Source organism: Jatropha curcas, chromosome 6 (genome assembly GCF_041381405.1).
Source record: "Jatropha curcas cultivar XTBG-Jc1 chromosome 6, XTBG_Jcur_1.0, whole genome shotgun sequence".
Classification (NCBI taxonomy): domain Eukaryota; kingdom Viridiplantae; phylum Streptophyta; class Magnoliopsida; order Malpighiales; family Euphorbiaceae; genus Jatropha; species Jatropha curcas.
In genome coordinates this window covers 3759236-3776785 of record NC_143156.1, presented here as the reverse complement: position 1 = coordinate 3776785, position 17550 = coordinate 3759236, and the positions used below count along the sequence as shown (strand labels likewise).

Below are 17550 nucleotides of genomic sequence, written 5' to 3'. Positions count from 1 at the left end.
ATTAATCTCGGATATTTTGATTAAAAAAAAAAAGCTTAAATCAAAATCCGGCCTTGAATTTTAAATTATAATCAATTGGAGATTTTCAATTCCAAACTGAAAAAATATTTTCACACCATATTCATTAATGTTTGAATTTCACAACCATACCATGAAGAATGTAATCTCCTCCGTCTATTTTTATGATCTCTTTTAACAAACTGAAGAGATAAATAACTGAACTATAAATCATTGGTTATATGTATTTCTGACTATACATTGAGCAAAAAAAAAATAATAATAATAATAATTTTAAAAATTATTATTATTATTGATTTAGTCTATACACGGAGCGGTGGATTCCAACTAGACAAACATGTTGTATATTCCGTGTTGGCGTAGCTTTTGGGCCGTTGACACCCAACTCAAAAATGGTAGACTACCAAATTTTTTAAACCATTATCCATGCTAAAAGCATTGAACAATGCCCAAAAACTAACGATTACATAGCAAAAATCAATTTATAAATGCTAAATTATTGACAATGTCTATGAAGTTTCCTACCAACCAAACAAGTTGAGTTTTATAATAAGTTTTAAAAATATTTTCCACATAATTTAGCTAAATAAAATTCAAAATTTTGTTTCTGATGCTTATCAGAAATACTAATTGGATAAGAAACCGTGGAATTTGTGGTTTTTTGTACTTTTTTTTTGTCCCTCTTTGATAGATGACTTTTTACATTCCTTTACAAATGGAATGAACAAGACTAAAAAATTTTAAGCGTAAATTAACTTTAGTTCTTTCATGGTACTACTATAAATTAGTTAGAATTTTTATTTTTAAATTTTAATTATACAGTCTCTTGATTTCAAAATTTCATTAGTAGATGCAAATTCTCTTGATGAATTATTATTTAATTCATTGATTATATTTAAACATATTAGTTATAAAATTTAATTATCTAATTTAAAGAAATCAAATTATAAAACTTTTCATTTTCTTTAGTCAATAATTGATAACTATATAATAAATTTATTTCATTAATAAAAAAAATATTTGTTTTCTTTCTTTTGCAATAATTAATAAAACAAATAATAGTTTTTTTTTTTTTTTGTATTCATAATAGAACACTTATTAATTTTTTAAATAATTAATAACTACACTATAAATTGATGTAACATTTTGTTATTTTACAATTTAATTATCTTCTAACTTTTTTTAAATTCCCTTTTGAGTATTATGTATATTAATACTAAATCTCCTAAAGTTATCATACAAATATTTATTTTATTTTTTATGTTCAACATATTTTAAGATAGGTTTCCATTCAAATGTGAAATCGTCAGATAATTTATCCTCGTAAATAAACATTGTACTTCAAATATATTTAAATTTAAGTATTGAGATTAATGGTTTTGCACTTTTCTTTTTTATAAATGAGATCAATAGTTAAATTCTTATGAGTAGATTAAATATTCGCTAGGAATATTTTACCTTTTAATGAGTCATTCCGAGACAAGTAGAATTTAGATATAATCAGATGAATTTAGAAATATCTCTAAGTAATAAAAAAAAAAAGAGAGATCTCATAAGGAATTTTTTAATCCTAACCCAGTAGATTAAAATTACTTGATTAATAAAAAAGTAAAAAATCCACTTTGAATTAATGCTGTGTTTGAAAAGTAGGAAGTAAAATAAGGGTATAAATGGCATTATTCATTTTCTTTTCAAAATGCTGTGAAAATTAGGGTAAAATTACACCCTTTTCACTCAAACCAAACAAAAAATTTTAAATCTCCCAAATCATTTTCACTTTTTCTTTCAAATCTACCCATATTTTACACTCTGTCCAAACAAAATTTTGGATCATACCAAAGACTCATGGCACTTGTTTTAATAAATACAAAATATTTTTTGCATGTGCCTTCTCCTCAAGCAATCACGTTAATCTATCAATCAAATCAAATCAAATCACATCAAAAGTTATATACTATATAAGAATTCATGGGGCCCTCAGGAGATGCAAGCCAATAAGCTAGCATCCCTCAACACCATGAAAGGCAATAATGGCAAGCATGCTTGTGGCTCACCAATTGCAAAAAGAGATAGTAACAAGTTGCAAGTTCTTTTAGTTGGTCTTCACCTAATCCCAAAGCACCATCAATCATCATTAAAGATCTTAGTAGGGGCAACATGTCTTGTTAAAAAATTCTAAAAATAGGAGTTGATGGAGATATATAGGAATTGATTAATTAAATGAGATGAATACCCAATTGGGAAAGTTATTCAATTCACTGCCAAACGCATATTTCAACTTTTTATAATAAGTAATAACCACGTTTTCAACTTTTATCTTAAATTTATAAAATTATATATATTAAATATTTTAATCTTATAAATTATTGAATTTAATACTTTAACTGTTAAAATCAAAATAATTTATAAATAATTAAAATATAAAAACATAAATTATATTAATTATATATCAATTAATTATTTATATATAAATGATAAGAATTTTAAAAATTATTGTTAATAGCGTGAAAATGTAAGAATGTTACTAAAATTTTTTATAATAGAGACATATAAAATAGATCTTCGTCAATATTTAGAGAACCATTAAATCAAAACTATAAATTTAAGTTGCATATTTATTCATTTGATGGACCAATCCAATTGAACTGAATCGATTATAATTTAGTTTGTTTCAATTTAATTTTTAAGAAATTGAATTTGATTAAAATTTTATTATAAAATATTAAATAATTAATTTCCATTGTACACAATTGAAAACTGAAAATCCCTTAAAATCAAACTAATCTATCTAAAATTTAAGTGAAAATTGCAAAATCAAATTGAATCAAGCTGATTTGATTTATTTGAATAAATAATTCATTTCAATTTTATTTTATTAATAGATAAATATATTCTATTGACTAAATGTTCATCCTTAATTAACTATCTAAACCTTATTCTTAATTGCACTAAAATATCAATACTTGAATAATTGACCTAGATGATAATTAAATTTTGTTTTTTTCTTCTTCACGTTTTTTCTTTTTCATCTTGAAATGTGTTGGTGATCAAAGGAAATTAATTTTTCCTCCTCACAGAATATCATTTGAATGCAATATTTAAAAAAAAAAATTTAAAGAAAACTAATATATAATTTCTGAAATTTTGCCTGGTTAGAAATTGGAGGAAAAGAACATCCACGGACAAAATTTTGGATGTCGTGCTCAAGAAAACTACCTATTCCTTTCGTATGTTCTTGTCAAAGAAAAGGATGGTTTGACATTTCAAGCAATAGGATCAAAACCTAAAGTGGAAATATTGAGTTTGAAAGGATAAAATAGTTTCTGGTTTTTATTATACGATAAGTACTATTTAATTACTATAATTTGATAAAATCAAATTCTTAATTATTGCCTTTTAAAAAATATATGAATGTATTTTTGTAATTTAAAACCATTTAACAATAGGATCGTTATGTCTAAAATTTTACATTTTTATTGTTAATTTTTAATAAAAAAATAAAAATCTCCTGTATTTATATTTCGTCTTCTCAACGAAATAGGTATGAATAATCATTTACAGTGATTCATGTTATAAAAAAAAAAAAATTATGTGCTAGAAGCCATAAGAAGCACTTTTTTGTTTTTTATCTTCTTTAATCCTAATAATTTAATTTTGAGTTTAAAATATATTTTAATATTTTACTAATCCATATGGTGCAATTTGAGTGATCAACCCATATTCTTGTTTTAATATTTTGAGTGGTGAATCCATTGTTAATGGACATGATTAAAGAACAAACACATGATTAACTTTAAATCGATAGTCTTCTTATTTTAATAATTTTTACTAAATAAATGAAAAAATCAATAATATATTCATGTGTTTGAACTTTGAACAGATAAATGAACTAAAATTAGAATATATGATATTTACAGTAAAATAAACATTAAAAAAACGTGTGATATTTACATTATTTTAAAAAAAATATAAAAAATTCAAACAATAATGCAACACACACCTTATAACATGATTAAATTAACAAAAGTATAGTATTAAAAGAATATAGGCATTATGACTACAAAGCATAGAGGAACTTCGAACTGTATAAGAATTCCATTTGAGTTATTTTTATCATAAAATTTTAAAAATATCTGCATGTTTTTGTGCTTCAAAAAAATAAAATTTATCTAAAATAATTAGTAAGGGGATATTAATATAATTTAAAAAAATAATGTCTTTTTTTTACACAAGAATAAAAACAAATAGATAAAACAAAAACCAATATTGACTCATAAGCGACAAATGTGCTGCAAGACGTAAAAGGTCGTTCTCAAACACCATAAACATATTGATCTCCTATTTTTATAGAGTGGTCAGCCATTACGTTAGCCTCTTGAAAATGTGTGAAACCTTATAATATTAACCATATTATCCTTTAAAAAAAAATCAAATTATAACCTTTATAATAGTGAAATATTTCTATTTTTCCATACAAAATTATTATATATATTCTTTAAGTTCAAATTAAAATTAAGTGTAATAAATTTATAAATTCAATGAATTATTTTGTTACTATTTATTTTAATTGTTTCTGTATAAGTATCGATAAAATGGCGGGGAAGGGAGGCCAAAGGTGGCTCCTAGCTCAAACACTTTTTAAATTTGTTATATAAATTGATGAAAAAAAAATATTTTTTCCTTATTTATCCTGCTTAATTTTATAATTTTTTTTAACTTTCTGATATTAAATTTTAGCTCTGTCATCATGCAGATGTATGTATATTTTTTCAATATCCAATTCTAAGCAAAGATTATGGAATGAAAACTTGACTGGCTGTCTCTTTCCGCTCTTTCTCTCAAAATCTAAAACTTAAAAAATTCATTTTTTCTTCTTCCACAGGTGGTCATTGGTGAGTGGCCGATGAGTTCGTACAGGTGATCGCCCCTTTATTTATTTATTTATTTTTTTAACAAATAATCCGTCAGTTTATAGATTTGAGTTATTATCACATTTTATTTGCAAAGAAGAGGAATCAAAATAATGAAAGAAAATAACGATGAATTGTTAATTTTCTTTCCATTGTTATTTTCCATCCTTGTGTTTTGTTTGGAAAATGTAAAATTTTAGAGGAAAAAATTGTTAATATTGATACATTACTATTTTAATCTTACTTATTCTTTTAGAGGACTTTGATGATCATATATCTTCAATATTTAGTTAAAAGTAGTTTGAGGTATTTGGATAATTACATAAAAATTTGAGAAATTTCAATATTTCACCATTATTTTCTCTCGCAAATGAACATATTATATTTATGTGAGATTGGGAGAAAAATAATTAATTTTTCATTCCTTTGATATTTTCCTTCTTTTCCAAATAGGATAAAATTGTTCTCCACAATTATTTTCCTCAGCTATTTTGATTCATTCAAAAAAATATCTCATCCAAAAAAATATCTCCATCCAAATAGAGTGTGAGATCAATTGTTGCCCATACCTACATCCAAATAGAGTGTGAGAATTGTTGCCTATATCTTGAGATTTTGTTCTCAAATCTAGTTCAGAGTTATTCTTATCACCATTATGGATTATCCATCTAGCGTATTTTATTATTTGGATAGTTATGTAAAAATAAATGCAGATCTCCTCTCCAATAAAAGGAAGAAATTTGAAGGTAATCAGATCAGACTTATAGAAAGACCATGAGTTGAACAATGACCATGAATAGGCACTAAGTGGAGCAAACGATCGCTTATGACACAAATATTCTGTTTTGTCAACTCAATTAGATACCTATACAAAAATATATAAACATATTAATCTGTATCCCATATCTGTATACATTTTCCAATTAATAAAATTTATAATTTGATTTTTCTAACAAAAAAAATTCGGACTAAAATTAATAATTTTTACCCCACTTAATTATATATATATTTTTTGAAAATAAGTAGTTAACTTTATTTGTAAATTATTTATCTAAATTAACTGTCCAAAATCACAAGGTAGAAAATATTGACACGGTGAATTTCTCTTGCAGTAAATAAACTTTTTCTCTTAAGATAATAAAGATCATAAAAAAATAGCAAAATAAGTTTCCAGCCCTCTATACGCCTTACCCCGACGAGCCACGCGTAAATCAGCCAGCTTCAGAATCTCAACCGACTAAATAAGTTTGACCAAAATAAATCAACGATAAAATAAAGAAAATTTACTATTTAATCCTTTAAATTTGAGTATAATAAAAATATTGTCCATACCGGTAATCCGTCGTTGGAAGGCAAGTAGACTACTCAAGAATTTCACTTTTCGTTTAATTTTAAGTTGTGATAATTAAATAAAGAATTTAAAAATTTTTTATTTTGTAAGCACACTGATTGATGTGAAAAAGTTTATCATCAATAAATTATTCAATTTTTTCATTCAAAAGTGTTATTTTTAAGGATTAATCTCTTTATTTATTGAGAGACTCGATGGTAATACGATGGATTATATAACGTGATTAGTGGTTCATTAAGTTAGAAAAATTTCAACTGTTAAAAAATGTGATTCGAAACTTCTCATTATTCACATTAAAGAGAAGATCAAATAAAGTATATTTAGTTGATAAAAATTAATATTATCTTTTAATATTTGACTATTTAATAAATGAATACAATATTACTATTTAATACATCATATTTATTGATAAATTATATTTAATATCTTATTTATCTATTAAAAATAAAACTTTTTAACATAGACTAAATAGCTTAATAATGTAAACTTTTAAGGAGTAATTGGTATATTTGCTAGACAAGTGGAATGAAATTAAAATATAAATAAAAATAAGGGTCTAAATAGTTATTCAACGTAAATAAAATAAATAAAATCCTAGTTCTTTGGCAAATGCCGGGAAGCAACCAGTCTCTGTTTCCTTCTTTAACTGTTTTATATATATACACACAAAGCAATGGCCATTTCTTCTCTCTCCGTCTTTCACCATAATCGTACTTTCTCCTTTGCTCTTTAGGTATAGTGACTGGTGATTGTAGTGCAGAGTTGATAATGGCAGCGTTTGTCTCAATGGATGATTTCTTGAAAAACTGTGAGCAATCTGGTGATGCTGCATACGCTGCGTTCAGGTCATTGTTGGAGCGGTTGGAGGATTCGAAGACTCGAAAGGAGGCCCGAATCTTCCTTTCGGATCTCCATAAGCGTGTTGGCGACTCCGATCAGTGTCTCCAGAAATACCATTTTCGGATCCAAGATATCTTCTTGGACCAATTCGAAGGTGTACATATACATGCTCCTAAAATCTTTATTATATAAGTTGAGGAATTGACGACAATGAGAGTTTGATTTTTAGTCACTTTAATTTAATTATGTCTGATTATATATTACAATTCAGTGTAGAATAAAGGAGTTGACTTTATGCTCAGTGCATTGTTTAGTTTAGTTTAGTTGTTACTGAGAGTGTTTGGTTTTTGATATATGTCTTTGTTTGGTTGCTGGAAAGCGGATGCATCTGAAGGGAAAAAAAGACGAACATAATTTTTTTTTTCTGATTCCAGTTTGTGCTAGCGTTGCTTTCTGCTATTTATTTATTTATTTAGTTTTTATATTTCAGCCTATTTGTTTTTGTGGGGTCTTTATTTATATAAAGAATGAATAGTTGTATTTGTTCAGTGTGATGTTTTGTTGGGTTTGACCTTTATTGGCAATTTGCTTTGGGCGGCTTTCACGTTGCAGTTCTCAAGAAAACAATGAACGACGCCAATCCATCCAGTACTAGATAAACAAAGACTCAAGTATTAGGAAATTCGATTTTGTCGTTAGCATAATTATCTAAACACATATGCTCTCTCTTTTTTCTTGGTTCTCACCAACCTACATGCCCCAATTGTTTGGTAAATAATTTAATGGTAAATAAGCAAACATAACGTCATCAAACTTTAATGAAAATCTTTAGTAAACGATTTTTTTTTCTTTACTAATGTTTCTGTCATTACGAACTTGATCCAATTAATCAATTGGATGAATGGAAGTGAAGCAAAATGCATTCATGTTTTTGAAGGATATCAATTTGAACAGCACATAATAGAAAATGATCTGCTTGATGATGTATATCTGCATATGGTTCAACATTCTCTTATTTCAGTTAACAAACCTGTCTAATGTTTGTTGAACTGGCATTTGGATCCAAACTGTAAAGAAGTTTCCTATGATTATGGGTTCTTAGGTTTCTGGTAAGAGCATGACCATAGGTCAGAAAAGTGCACAACATTTCCCAGAATATATTGTTGCACAGTCCTTATATTATCCTAATAACATCCACCACTTCATCTGAAAAAAAGACTCTTTTTCATCTGAACAGGACACTTTGTTTTTATATCATACATCATTCAAACTTCTGAAATATATCCACTGAGTTTTCAGTTTCTGTTTCACAGGAGGATAGAAAGGTCAAGCTAAATTTGTTTCACCTCTTACTTTCTCGGGGTTTTACTTTGAAAATGTTTGATTCACCTAAAGATTGTTTGTCTTTGTTACTTTTATTATCCATGGATCTTTGTTGTTTTACCTATTTATTTAATGGAACTGTCAATCACATTGCTTATTAACTACTTCCGACACTTTTCTTTGCCTAGTGCAGGTTATCAGGGGAGAAAGAAATTGACAATGATGGTTATCCCAAGCATTTTTATGCCTGAAGACTGGTCCTTCACTTTTTATGAGGGACTGAATAGACATCCTGAGTCAATCTTCAAGGACAGAACAGTCGCTGAGCTTGGTTGTGGAAATGGATGGATATCCATTGCGCTTGCGGACAAGTGGTTGCCTTCAAAGGTTTGTTATTTTCCTTAGTCCTTGTTTAATAGGCTCTCATAGAATTTAACATTGATGCAGCTTTTTGTCAATTACTTTACATGGTGCCTAAATAACCTTTTGTAGGTGTATGGCCTTGATATTAACCCTAGAGCAATAAAGATTTCCTGGATCAATTTGTATTTAAATGCTTTGGATGAAAATGGTCAACCCATCTATGATGCAGAGAAGAAAACTTTACTGGAGAGGGTGGAATTTCATGAATCTGATCTACTTGCTTATTGTAGAGATAATGACATTCAACTTGAACGAATTGTTGGGTGCATACCACAGGTATTATCACAATCAACATCACAGGGTATTAACAAAGACACTCGATGAAGTTAGTTTATCAAGTGGCTGGCTGGTAGTGGATGTTTTTGTTATCTTTATTTTGACCCTTACTTTGCCATTGCTTGTTTTCCTCTTGCAGATTCTTAACCCAAATCCAGATGCAATGTCTAAAATGATTACTGAAAATGCTAGTGAAGAATTTCTGCATTCATTGAGCAACTACTGTGCACTTCAGGTTGGGAGACAATCTTAATAATTTACAATTATCCTTGCTTTAAAATTGTTAGTCAGTCAGTGTTCAAGTAATGCAACTTGATTGCAGCTGGAAACAGAAAGTTGGGGTTGTATGGTTCAAATACATACAGGAAAAAGATACTTTTTTTTTTTTCTATTTGATGGACCGTTGCTAGGAGTTGATGGAATAGAAATAGACAACAGTGTCCAAAGTTACAGTATTACTCTAATCACCATGTCATCAAAGTTAATAAATTTATTTGTCTCCAGTTTCCAGTTTGATTTTATTGTTGAACCCAAAATCAAGAGTATTTAGAATATCAGCAATGCTAAAACCTTATTCAAAATTGAATCGTGATAATCTTTGCATGTGGTGTGAGTATCTATAAGAATTAACTCCTTTGTTTGTAGTATAAAATTTCACCTGTACTCATTTTAATCCGATGAGAAATTGGCTAATGAATGATACATAATGGATTCTATATTCTAGGAAATTTCTATCCATAAGTGAATACAAATAGATGATAATTGATTAATAGACTTGCAAGTCTAGAATAGATACACATTCAGAAGATGAAGGAAACAAATGTCTGCTATCAGCATCCATATCTCTAAATAGCCTAATCTTCATACCATTAATTCTAATGATTCAAGTGGTAGCATATTTTTGCTTTATCATTGAAAGATACATTTATATGTCCCGTATTTCATGGCCTTTTACTTTAAAGAGTTTCTGTTTCATTAAATGTAAGTTCAGTATAATATTTCCTTATCTGCAATCATAGTTTGACAGAAAGGCTTCTCAGGGTTTTAGTGCTTTTCTATATATGGAATTAGTGCTTTTCTTCACAGGTGCAATTTATTGATCATTGTTTTTTATTTTCTTTTTTATGTAGGGCTTTGTTGAGGATCAGTTTGGCTTAGGTCTAATTGCCAGGGCTGTTGAGGAAGGAATAGCTGTCATCAAGCCTATGGGGATTATGATTTTTAACATGGGTGGCCGTCCAGGACAAGCTGTTTGTAAACGTTTGTTTGAACGCCGTGGATTTCATGTTAGCAAGCTTTGGCAGACTAAAGTTATTCAGGCATGAAAATTTTTTCATCTGAAAACTGTTTCTTCATCCACAATGCTCTCCTCCTGAGAATGTTTTATTGCAGGCTGGTGACACAGATATATCAGCCCTAGTTGAAATTGAGAAGAACAGTCCGCACCGGTTTGAGTTTTTCATGGGTCTTTCTGGAGATCAGCCGATTTGTGCTCGAACAGCATGGGCTTATGGGAAGGCTGGTGGTCGCATTGCTCATGCTTTATCAGTTTACAGTTGTCAACTTCGCCAACCAAACCAGGTCCGTGCTTCATTTAAGTACGTATTTTATTAAGTGGATGTTTATCAATCTTGGAAAATTGTTTGAAGGATGTGTATCTGAATGAATTAACAGGTTAAAAAAATTTTCGAGTTTCTTAAGAATGGCTTCCAGGAGGTCAGCAGTTCTTTAGATTTGTCTTTTGTGGATGATTCTGTTGCTGATGAGAAGATTCCATACCTCGCTTATCTTGCTGGTGAATTGAAAGAACAGTCATGTTTCCCTTATGAGTCACCAGCTGGAAGCAAACGATTTCGCAATCTAATTGCAGGCTTTATGAAAACGTATCACCATGTTCCACTCAGTTCCAATGTAAGAAGACATTCGCTGCTTAATCAATAATTGCTTGTGCTGTCATTATCTTGTTGTTAACAGAATCATCTGAACAGCACTTAACAATTTCATAAACCAAAATTGATCTTTTACCTCCTTGAAATAATTTATAATGAATGTGAATTTCAACACACAGCCTGGAGTAGTTCATCAATTAATCAAACAAAAAGAAATCAGAAAAGTGATATTCTATCAACCACTCCTTGTTACTACATATCTTACTGTTTAATGTTCTTTTCATGGCTTCTTTGATTTGAGTGGCTTTGACATGTTTTAGATCAGAATGGTATGGTATAAGATTGTGCTATCTATCTAGACTTTTAATTTATGTTTCATGCGTACAGTACGTGATGCTTGTTTGCTTGGCTAACTATTTAATATCATTTAATTCATCTTGACCGCTAAAGTTTTCCATTGTAGTTTTGATTGTAGCTGATATGCTTCATGAGTTATTGTCCTCTGCTTTTTTCAGAATTATGATGCCTGTAAAAGATGGCTTCAAAGAATTTCAAGTTTATTCATTTTTTTGTTTCTTGTTGCATAAGCTATTTTGTTAACTTATCTTTTCCAATTCTTCCACAAGAATGTCGTCATATTTCCTTCAAGAGCTGTTGCAATTGAAAATACTCTTCGATTGTTCTCACCTCGTCTTGCAATTGTTGATGAACATCTGACTCGACACTTACCTCGGCAATGGTTAACTTCGTTAGCAATTGAGGTATGTTGTATTTTTATTACTGTGTTGTAATTTGATATTTGTATATGTCGAGCATGGATAGATAGATATCTTTCGTAATCCTGAACCCTAGAAAAAACTGCATTGACCTGTGTGTGCACAAGCATATGCACAATTTTCTAATGCATGTTAAATCCATGGTGATGAGTTTTGCTCAGTTATTATGATAAATGGTAGATCTTGTGGTTTACATCAAAAGATTAAATGCAATAATCTTAGGCAAATAGATTTCTGCATTTCTAATAACTAAAACTTATTTATCATTCTGTAGGGTACAGAAAATTATGACCCTTCAAAGGATACAATCACAGTTATTGAAGCACCAAGACAGTCTGATTTAATGGTAGAGCTGATAAAGAAGCTCAAACCACAGGTGGTGGTCACTGGGATGGCTCAATTTGAGGCTGTAACTAGTTCAGCATTTATTCAACTTTTGGATATTACTAGAGAAATTGGATCTCGTCTTTTCTTAGACATATCTGATCACCTTGAGCTATCCAGCCTTCCGAGTCCCAATGGAGTCCTAAAATATCTTTCAGGAGCTCGTCTACCTTCACATGCTGCAATCCTTTGTGGCCTCGTAAAGAACCAGGTATTTATGCTATCACAATTAATTCAGTATGTCACTTGAGGAGGCTTTCCATTTGCTGTATTTAGTCAACATTGGAGCTCATGAAATTGACCTTCACCTCGGTTCATTTAACATTTTGTTGTTTGAAACATGCTCCATTCTAATAAAATGATGCATCTTCCAGGTTTATTCAGATTTAGAAGTTGCTTTCGTCGTTTCAGAAGAAGAGGCCATTTTTAAGGCCTTGTCCAAGACAGTCGAAGTACTAGAAGGAAATACTGCACCTATCAGGCAGTTTTATTATGGCTGTCTTTTTCATGAGCTTCTGGCATTTCAGCTTGCAGACCGACGTCCACTTGCAGAGGTATGTCACTCACGTCGCTATTTTCTGGTTTTAAGAATTGTTAGTGTTTTGTCAGTTGAATATGTGTGTATGCAAAAGTTTTACACTTCCTAACTAGACAGATGGCCAGTTAGCATTTTAATCAACCATGAAAGGACAGCACACAGATGCCAACTTTGATATGCGATTATGTCAACTACCACTCTTTTATTTTTTTCCCACTTATGGTGTTTGGATGGTGGTTCTCACTGAACAACTTAACATTTCATGATATCAGTTTGCAGTTTACTTCGTTTAGCTTTTTTGTCCTCAAGTTTTTTCTATAAATCTATTTTGATATTCCTGGAGCCAAGCTCGATGACAAAATGGTCTCTGATATTTCTCTCAGAGAGAATGTGAAAAGGCCAAATCAGTTGAGGCAATTGGGTTTTCAAGTTCCGCTATTTCAGTCCTCAATGATTCTGAGTTGTCAATTACTGAGGAAGAAAAATCTTCCTTGATTCACATGGATGCAGATCAATCCTTCTTGCCTATTCCATCTACTGTAAAAGCAGCAATCTTCGAAAGTTTTGCAAGGCAGAACATGGCTGAATCAGAAGTCGATGTTACCCCTAGCATCAAGCAATTCATTAAGAGCAATTATGGGTTCCATACTGACAACAACACAGAGTTTGTCTATGCAGACTTCTCACAAGCCCTGCTTAATAGACTGATCCTCTGCTGCATCCAAGAAGGAGGAACATTTTGCTTCCCAGCTGGCTCAAATGGGAACTATGTGTCTGCTGCCAAGTTTTTAAAAGCAAACATTTTGAGTATCCCAACTGACTCTGCATCAGGTTTCAAGCTGACAGACAAGCTACTCAATGAAGCGCTTAATACTGTAAATAAGCCATGGGTGTATATTTCTGGTCCAACAATTAACCCTACTGGCTTGTTGTACAACAATAAAGAGATGGAGAGCATATTGACTACTTGTGCAAAATTTGGGGCACGAGTTGTCATTGATACTTCATTCTCAGGATTGGAATTTGATCTGGAAGGTTGGGGTGGTTGGAATTTAGAGGCAACATTATCAAAGTTGAATGCCTCTGCCAACCCTTCTTTTTCTGTGTCTTTGCTTGGAGGACTTTCTCTTAAGCTTCTAAGTGGAGTACTCAAATTTGGGTTTTTGGTTTTAAACAATCCCACTTTAGTGGATGCATTTTATAGCTTTCCAGGATTAAGCAAACCTCATAGCACTGTTAAATATGCTATAAAGAAGTTGTTGGGCTTGGATGAGAGTAAGGCAAGAGACCTTACAGATGATGTTGCAGAACAAACAAGAAATTTGAAATCCAGATCCCAGCGCATGAAAGAGGTAACAGTTTTTAGTTTTCTATTTTTCATTGGCTAGTTTTTCTTGGTTTATCTTTCATGGTGTCCGCAGCCGATAGATGGAGGATTGAGACTGAGAAAAACCAATTGTACTGTTGTGATATTTTCATTTTCATTTTTAGTGTTCTAAATGCATAGTAGGATTTTATAGTCATAAATAAATTACAATGCATATCTGTATCTCCATACTGTCAAATCAAGTAAAATCCTACCCCATGACATATTTCTCCACAATACTTTTTAAATGTCTTGCTTTAATTGTTCATTAGCAACATTAATTTATTTGTCGCGGTGTTTTTGCCAGACACTAGAGAAATGCGGGTGGGAAGTGCTTGAACCCTGTGGTGGTGTTTCTATGATGGCAAAGCCTGCTGCCTACCTGAACAAGGTCATTAAAATCAAGCATTCCCCAGAAGATGGTGCTGGAAATGCTGCTCCATATGAAATCAAGCTCAATGACTCAAATATTAGGGATGCTATAGTGAAGTCAACAGGTTTATGCATCAACAGTGGCTTATGGACTGGAATTCCCAGCTACTGCCGCTTCACAATTGCTTTGGAAGAAAATGATTTCGAGCGAGCATTGAATTGCATAATTAAATTTAAGGATCTCATTAGTAACTAAATGATCTATAACATTCAAGTTTATCGGTGCAGTGTTTCCACAGTTTAGACGTCTGTGAAATAATGCAGATCTGCAACCCAACTCACAGAACTCCAGCAATTTATACAAGCCAAACAACATCAACTGAGGTTTTTCTTTTATCCTTATTAAATCATACCGACCCATGTTTCTAATTTTGTTGGGTCTCAGTTTATTTTTGTATGAACTCTCAAAATGGATTATAATGAAATCTTGTTCATTCTGATTTCTTCCCCCTGCAGTAGAATACTGTAATAACCATCTACTGCTACTACCGAAAGAAAAAAGAAAAGAAGGAATATTAGATCTTTCTTTTGCTGCCATTGCCATCCACAGGAGTGGTAATAGTATGTTTTGTGTTTCCATTAACGTTGGTTGTTATATGGGATCATTCCTGGAAAAGAAAAGAAAGAAAGAGAAGATTGTTGGGCAAAAAACGTAACACACATGCCACTAGAGTTATTCAGTTTTTCCCATTACGTCTTTGAATTTTTGTTTATCAATATTGAGCTCTCCAACCCTTTTTTTTTTTTTTTCAAACACAAACATGAATCATCTTTCTGGGTCGATGCCTGAGCAGTTGGACAGTAAATTCGTTGCCAATATGTCTATGCTAATTTAAATCCAACTCGGCCTAATAATTTACTGATATGAAATGACATAACCCTTTGTTATCTCGAGATGCTTTATAAAAAGAAAAAAAAAAAAACAGAGATTTGATGTATTTTTAAGTTATTAGCAATAAAAAAATAGGAAAATAAAGAGAAATAAGACAAAAAATACAAATGTCAAATTCTTTATATTCAAACCCAAAAAAATATCCCGAACCATTCCATTGTCATTATCTTTATTATGACGATTCTTATTTCATTATCTTTAGTTACGCATTCTTAAACGCTGTCGTTACATGTGGCTCGCCATTAGATTTAGCTGACCATTATTTTAAATGGTAAACGACACGTCAGGATAATTTGTTGCAAGATTTTTAACCTTACGGTAGTTTGATTCGGCAAACGACTCGCCGCTATAATGCATAGATTTTTGTGGACTTGAAACTTCTAAAAACGTTTCTTCAGGAACATTCTAAAAAACGTATAAATTTTCCACGTCATGTTAGAAGCAATTAATTTATCTTTCCTCTAGACTCTTGTAGATTTCTCTGTTTCTATTTTTAGTACCTACAAGAAACCTCCAGAATTCCCACCAACTTATATAAATCACATTTCCTTTCTCAGGAGGCAATCAGTCGAGAAACGCACACAAATTCTTGACAAAAGCCCAATTACCAAATCACACTTTTCTCTCTTGCTCTCAAAAAAACCCCAATTCTCTGATAAAATTTTCATATTTTCACTAAAAAATGGCCAACCCAAGATTAAAAAACTTGTCTTTTCTAACGCCCACAAGCCTAGTGTTTCTAATCCTGATGGTCGCCCAAGCAAATGCCTTAGTTCCCTACACAAGATCTTTATGGGACATGATGATCCCAGCAGAAGACCCTTTCAGGATTCTTGAACAAACCCCATTAACAATCCCAAAGGGAGCTGAAGCTCTTGCACTAGCGAGAGCAGACTGGAAAGAAACAGAAAAATCACATATTATAACTCTGGACATTCCAGGAATCAAGAGAGATGATATTAAAATAGAAGTGGAAGAGAACAGGGTCTTGAGGATTAGTGGAGAGAGGAAACTAGAAGAGGAGGTTCAAGGAGAGAAATGGCATAGAGCTGAAAGAACAAGTGGTAAGTTTTGGAGGCAGTTTAGATTGCCTCATAATGCAGATCTTGATCATATTAAAGCACATCTTGAAAATGGGGTTTTGAAGATCATTGTGCCTAAATTTGCTGAGGAACAGAAAAGACAGCCTAAGGTTATCAACATTGTTGAACAGGAAACTTCTGGTCAAGATATCAAGGCTACCAAAGCTCAGATGTGAAAGTTTTTTTGCTTGTAACTAAGAATTAGTCTGTTATATGAGTTCATTATAAAATAATAATTGAAATGTTTTATTTGCTATGGAATGAGAAGGAAAAAAAAAAAAAATGATTATGGTGTTCTTGTTTAGAGTGTGAAGTTGTTCAAGTTTCTGTTATGTGATTTCAATAAAATTAGAAAATTACGTTGCGTGTATCTTATGTTCATTCTCCCTCTCTCATTCTTTTTTTTTTATTTTTAATTTATTTGTTACTTTGTAAAAATGTAAAAGTATAAATAAGAAAGCATTTAATTTGAGGGATTATAAAATAAAAAAGAAATTTATTGAAATTATAGTTATTATTATTATTTTTTAAATTCACAAATACCAGGAAAATCTGAGCATTACACTCGTGCCTAAACTCTGTAATGCTAGATAAGAAGTGATATAATAATTAAAAAGAAAATGAGGTGAATATAAACTATTAAAATAAATAATTAAAATAAATAATTTAATTTACTGATTTATATAGATTAATATATGTTATTGAATAAACCAATTAGGTCGTTTTGTTGAAATAAATCAATATAATTTGGTTCATTATTTTATAAATTCATTAATCAAACTGATCAGATTGATTTAGATTTTAAAATCAGCTCTAGAAATTTAAAGTATGTATGAATTTATATAAATTTATTAATTTATATTATCATGTTTATGGACCATAAGATTTTATCTATTCATAGGAAAATTTGTGTTGCACTGTTTATTTATATTCCATCTGGATAAAATAGATAAAATTGTACCAGCAAAATTTTTAAAAAACGCATATATGAAATTAATTAAAAATTTTGAAATAACATACATTTCACAAGTAAAAAAAAAAAAATCATAT

The 17550-nt window shown here is 30.5% G+C and overlaps 2 protein-coding genes across 2 annotated transcripts; both read left to right on the top strand.

Annotated features, from left to right (window-relative positions):
* Nucleotides 1-6884: 6884 nt before the first annotated feature.
* Nucleotides 6885-14966, top strand: MMT (methionine S-methyltransferase). Its single transcript, XM_012213742.4, has 12 exons — nucleotides 6885-7273; nucleotides 8636-8829; nucleotides 8935-9141; nucleotides 9281-9376; nucleotides 10272-10460; nucleotides 10534-10722; nucleotides 10816-11052; nucleotides 11657-11791; nucleotides 12081-12401; nucleotides 12565-12744; nucleotides 13112-14080; nucleotides 14402-14966. Exons 1-12 carry the CDS (start codon nucleotides 7048-7050, stop codon nucleotides 14720-14722), a joined length of 3264 nt encoding a protein of 1087 aa, XP_012069132.1. The 5' UTR covers nucleotides 6885-7047; the 3' UTR covers nucleotides 14723-14966.
* Nucleotides 14967-15956: 990 nt separating this feature from the next.
* Nucleotides 15957-16870, top strand: LOC105631575 (16.9 kDa class I heat shock protein 1). Its single transcript, XM_012213741.4, has one exon. It carries the CDS (start codon nucleotides 16101-16103, stop codon nucleotides 16674-16676), a length of 576 nt encoding a protein of 191 aa, XP_012069131.1. The 5' UTR covers nucleotides 15957-16100; the 3' UTR covers nucleotides 16677-16870.
* Nucleotides 16871-17550: the final 680 nt, after the last annotated feature.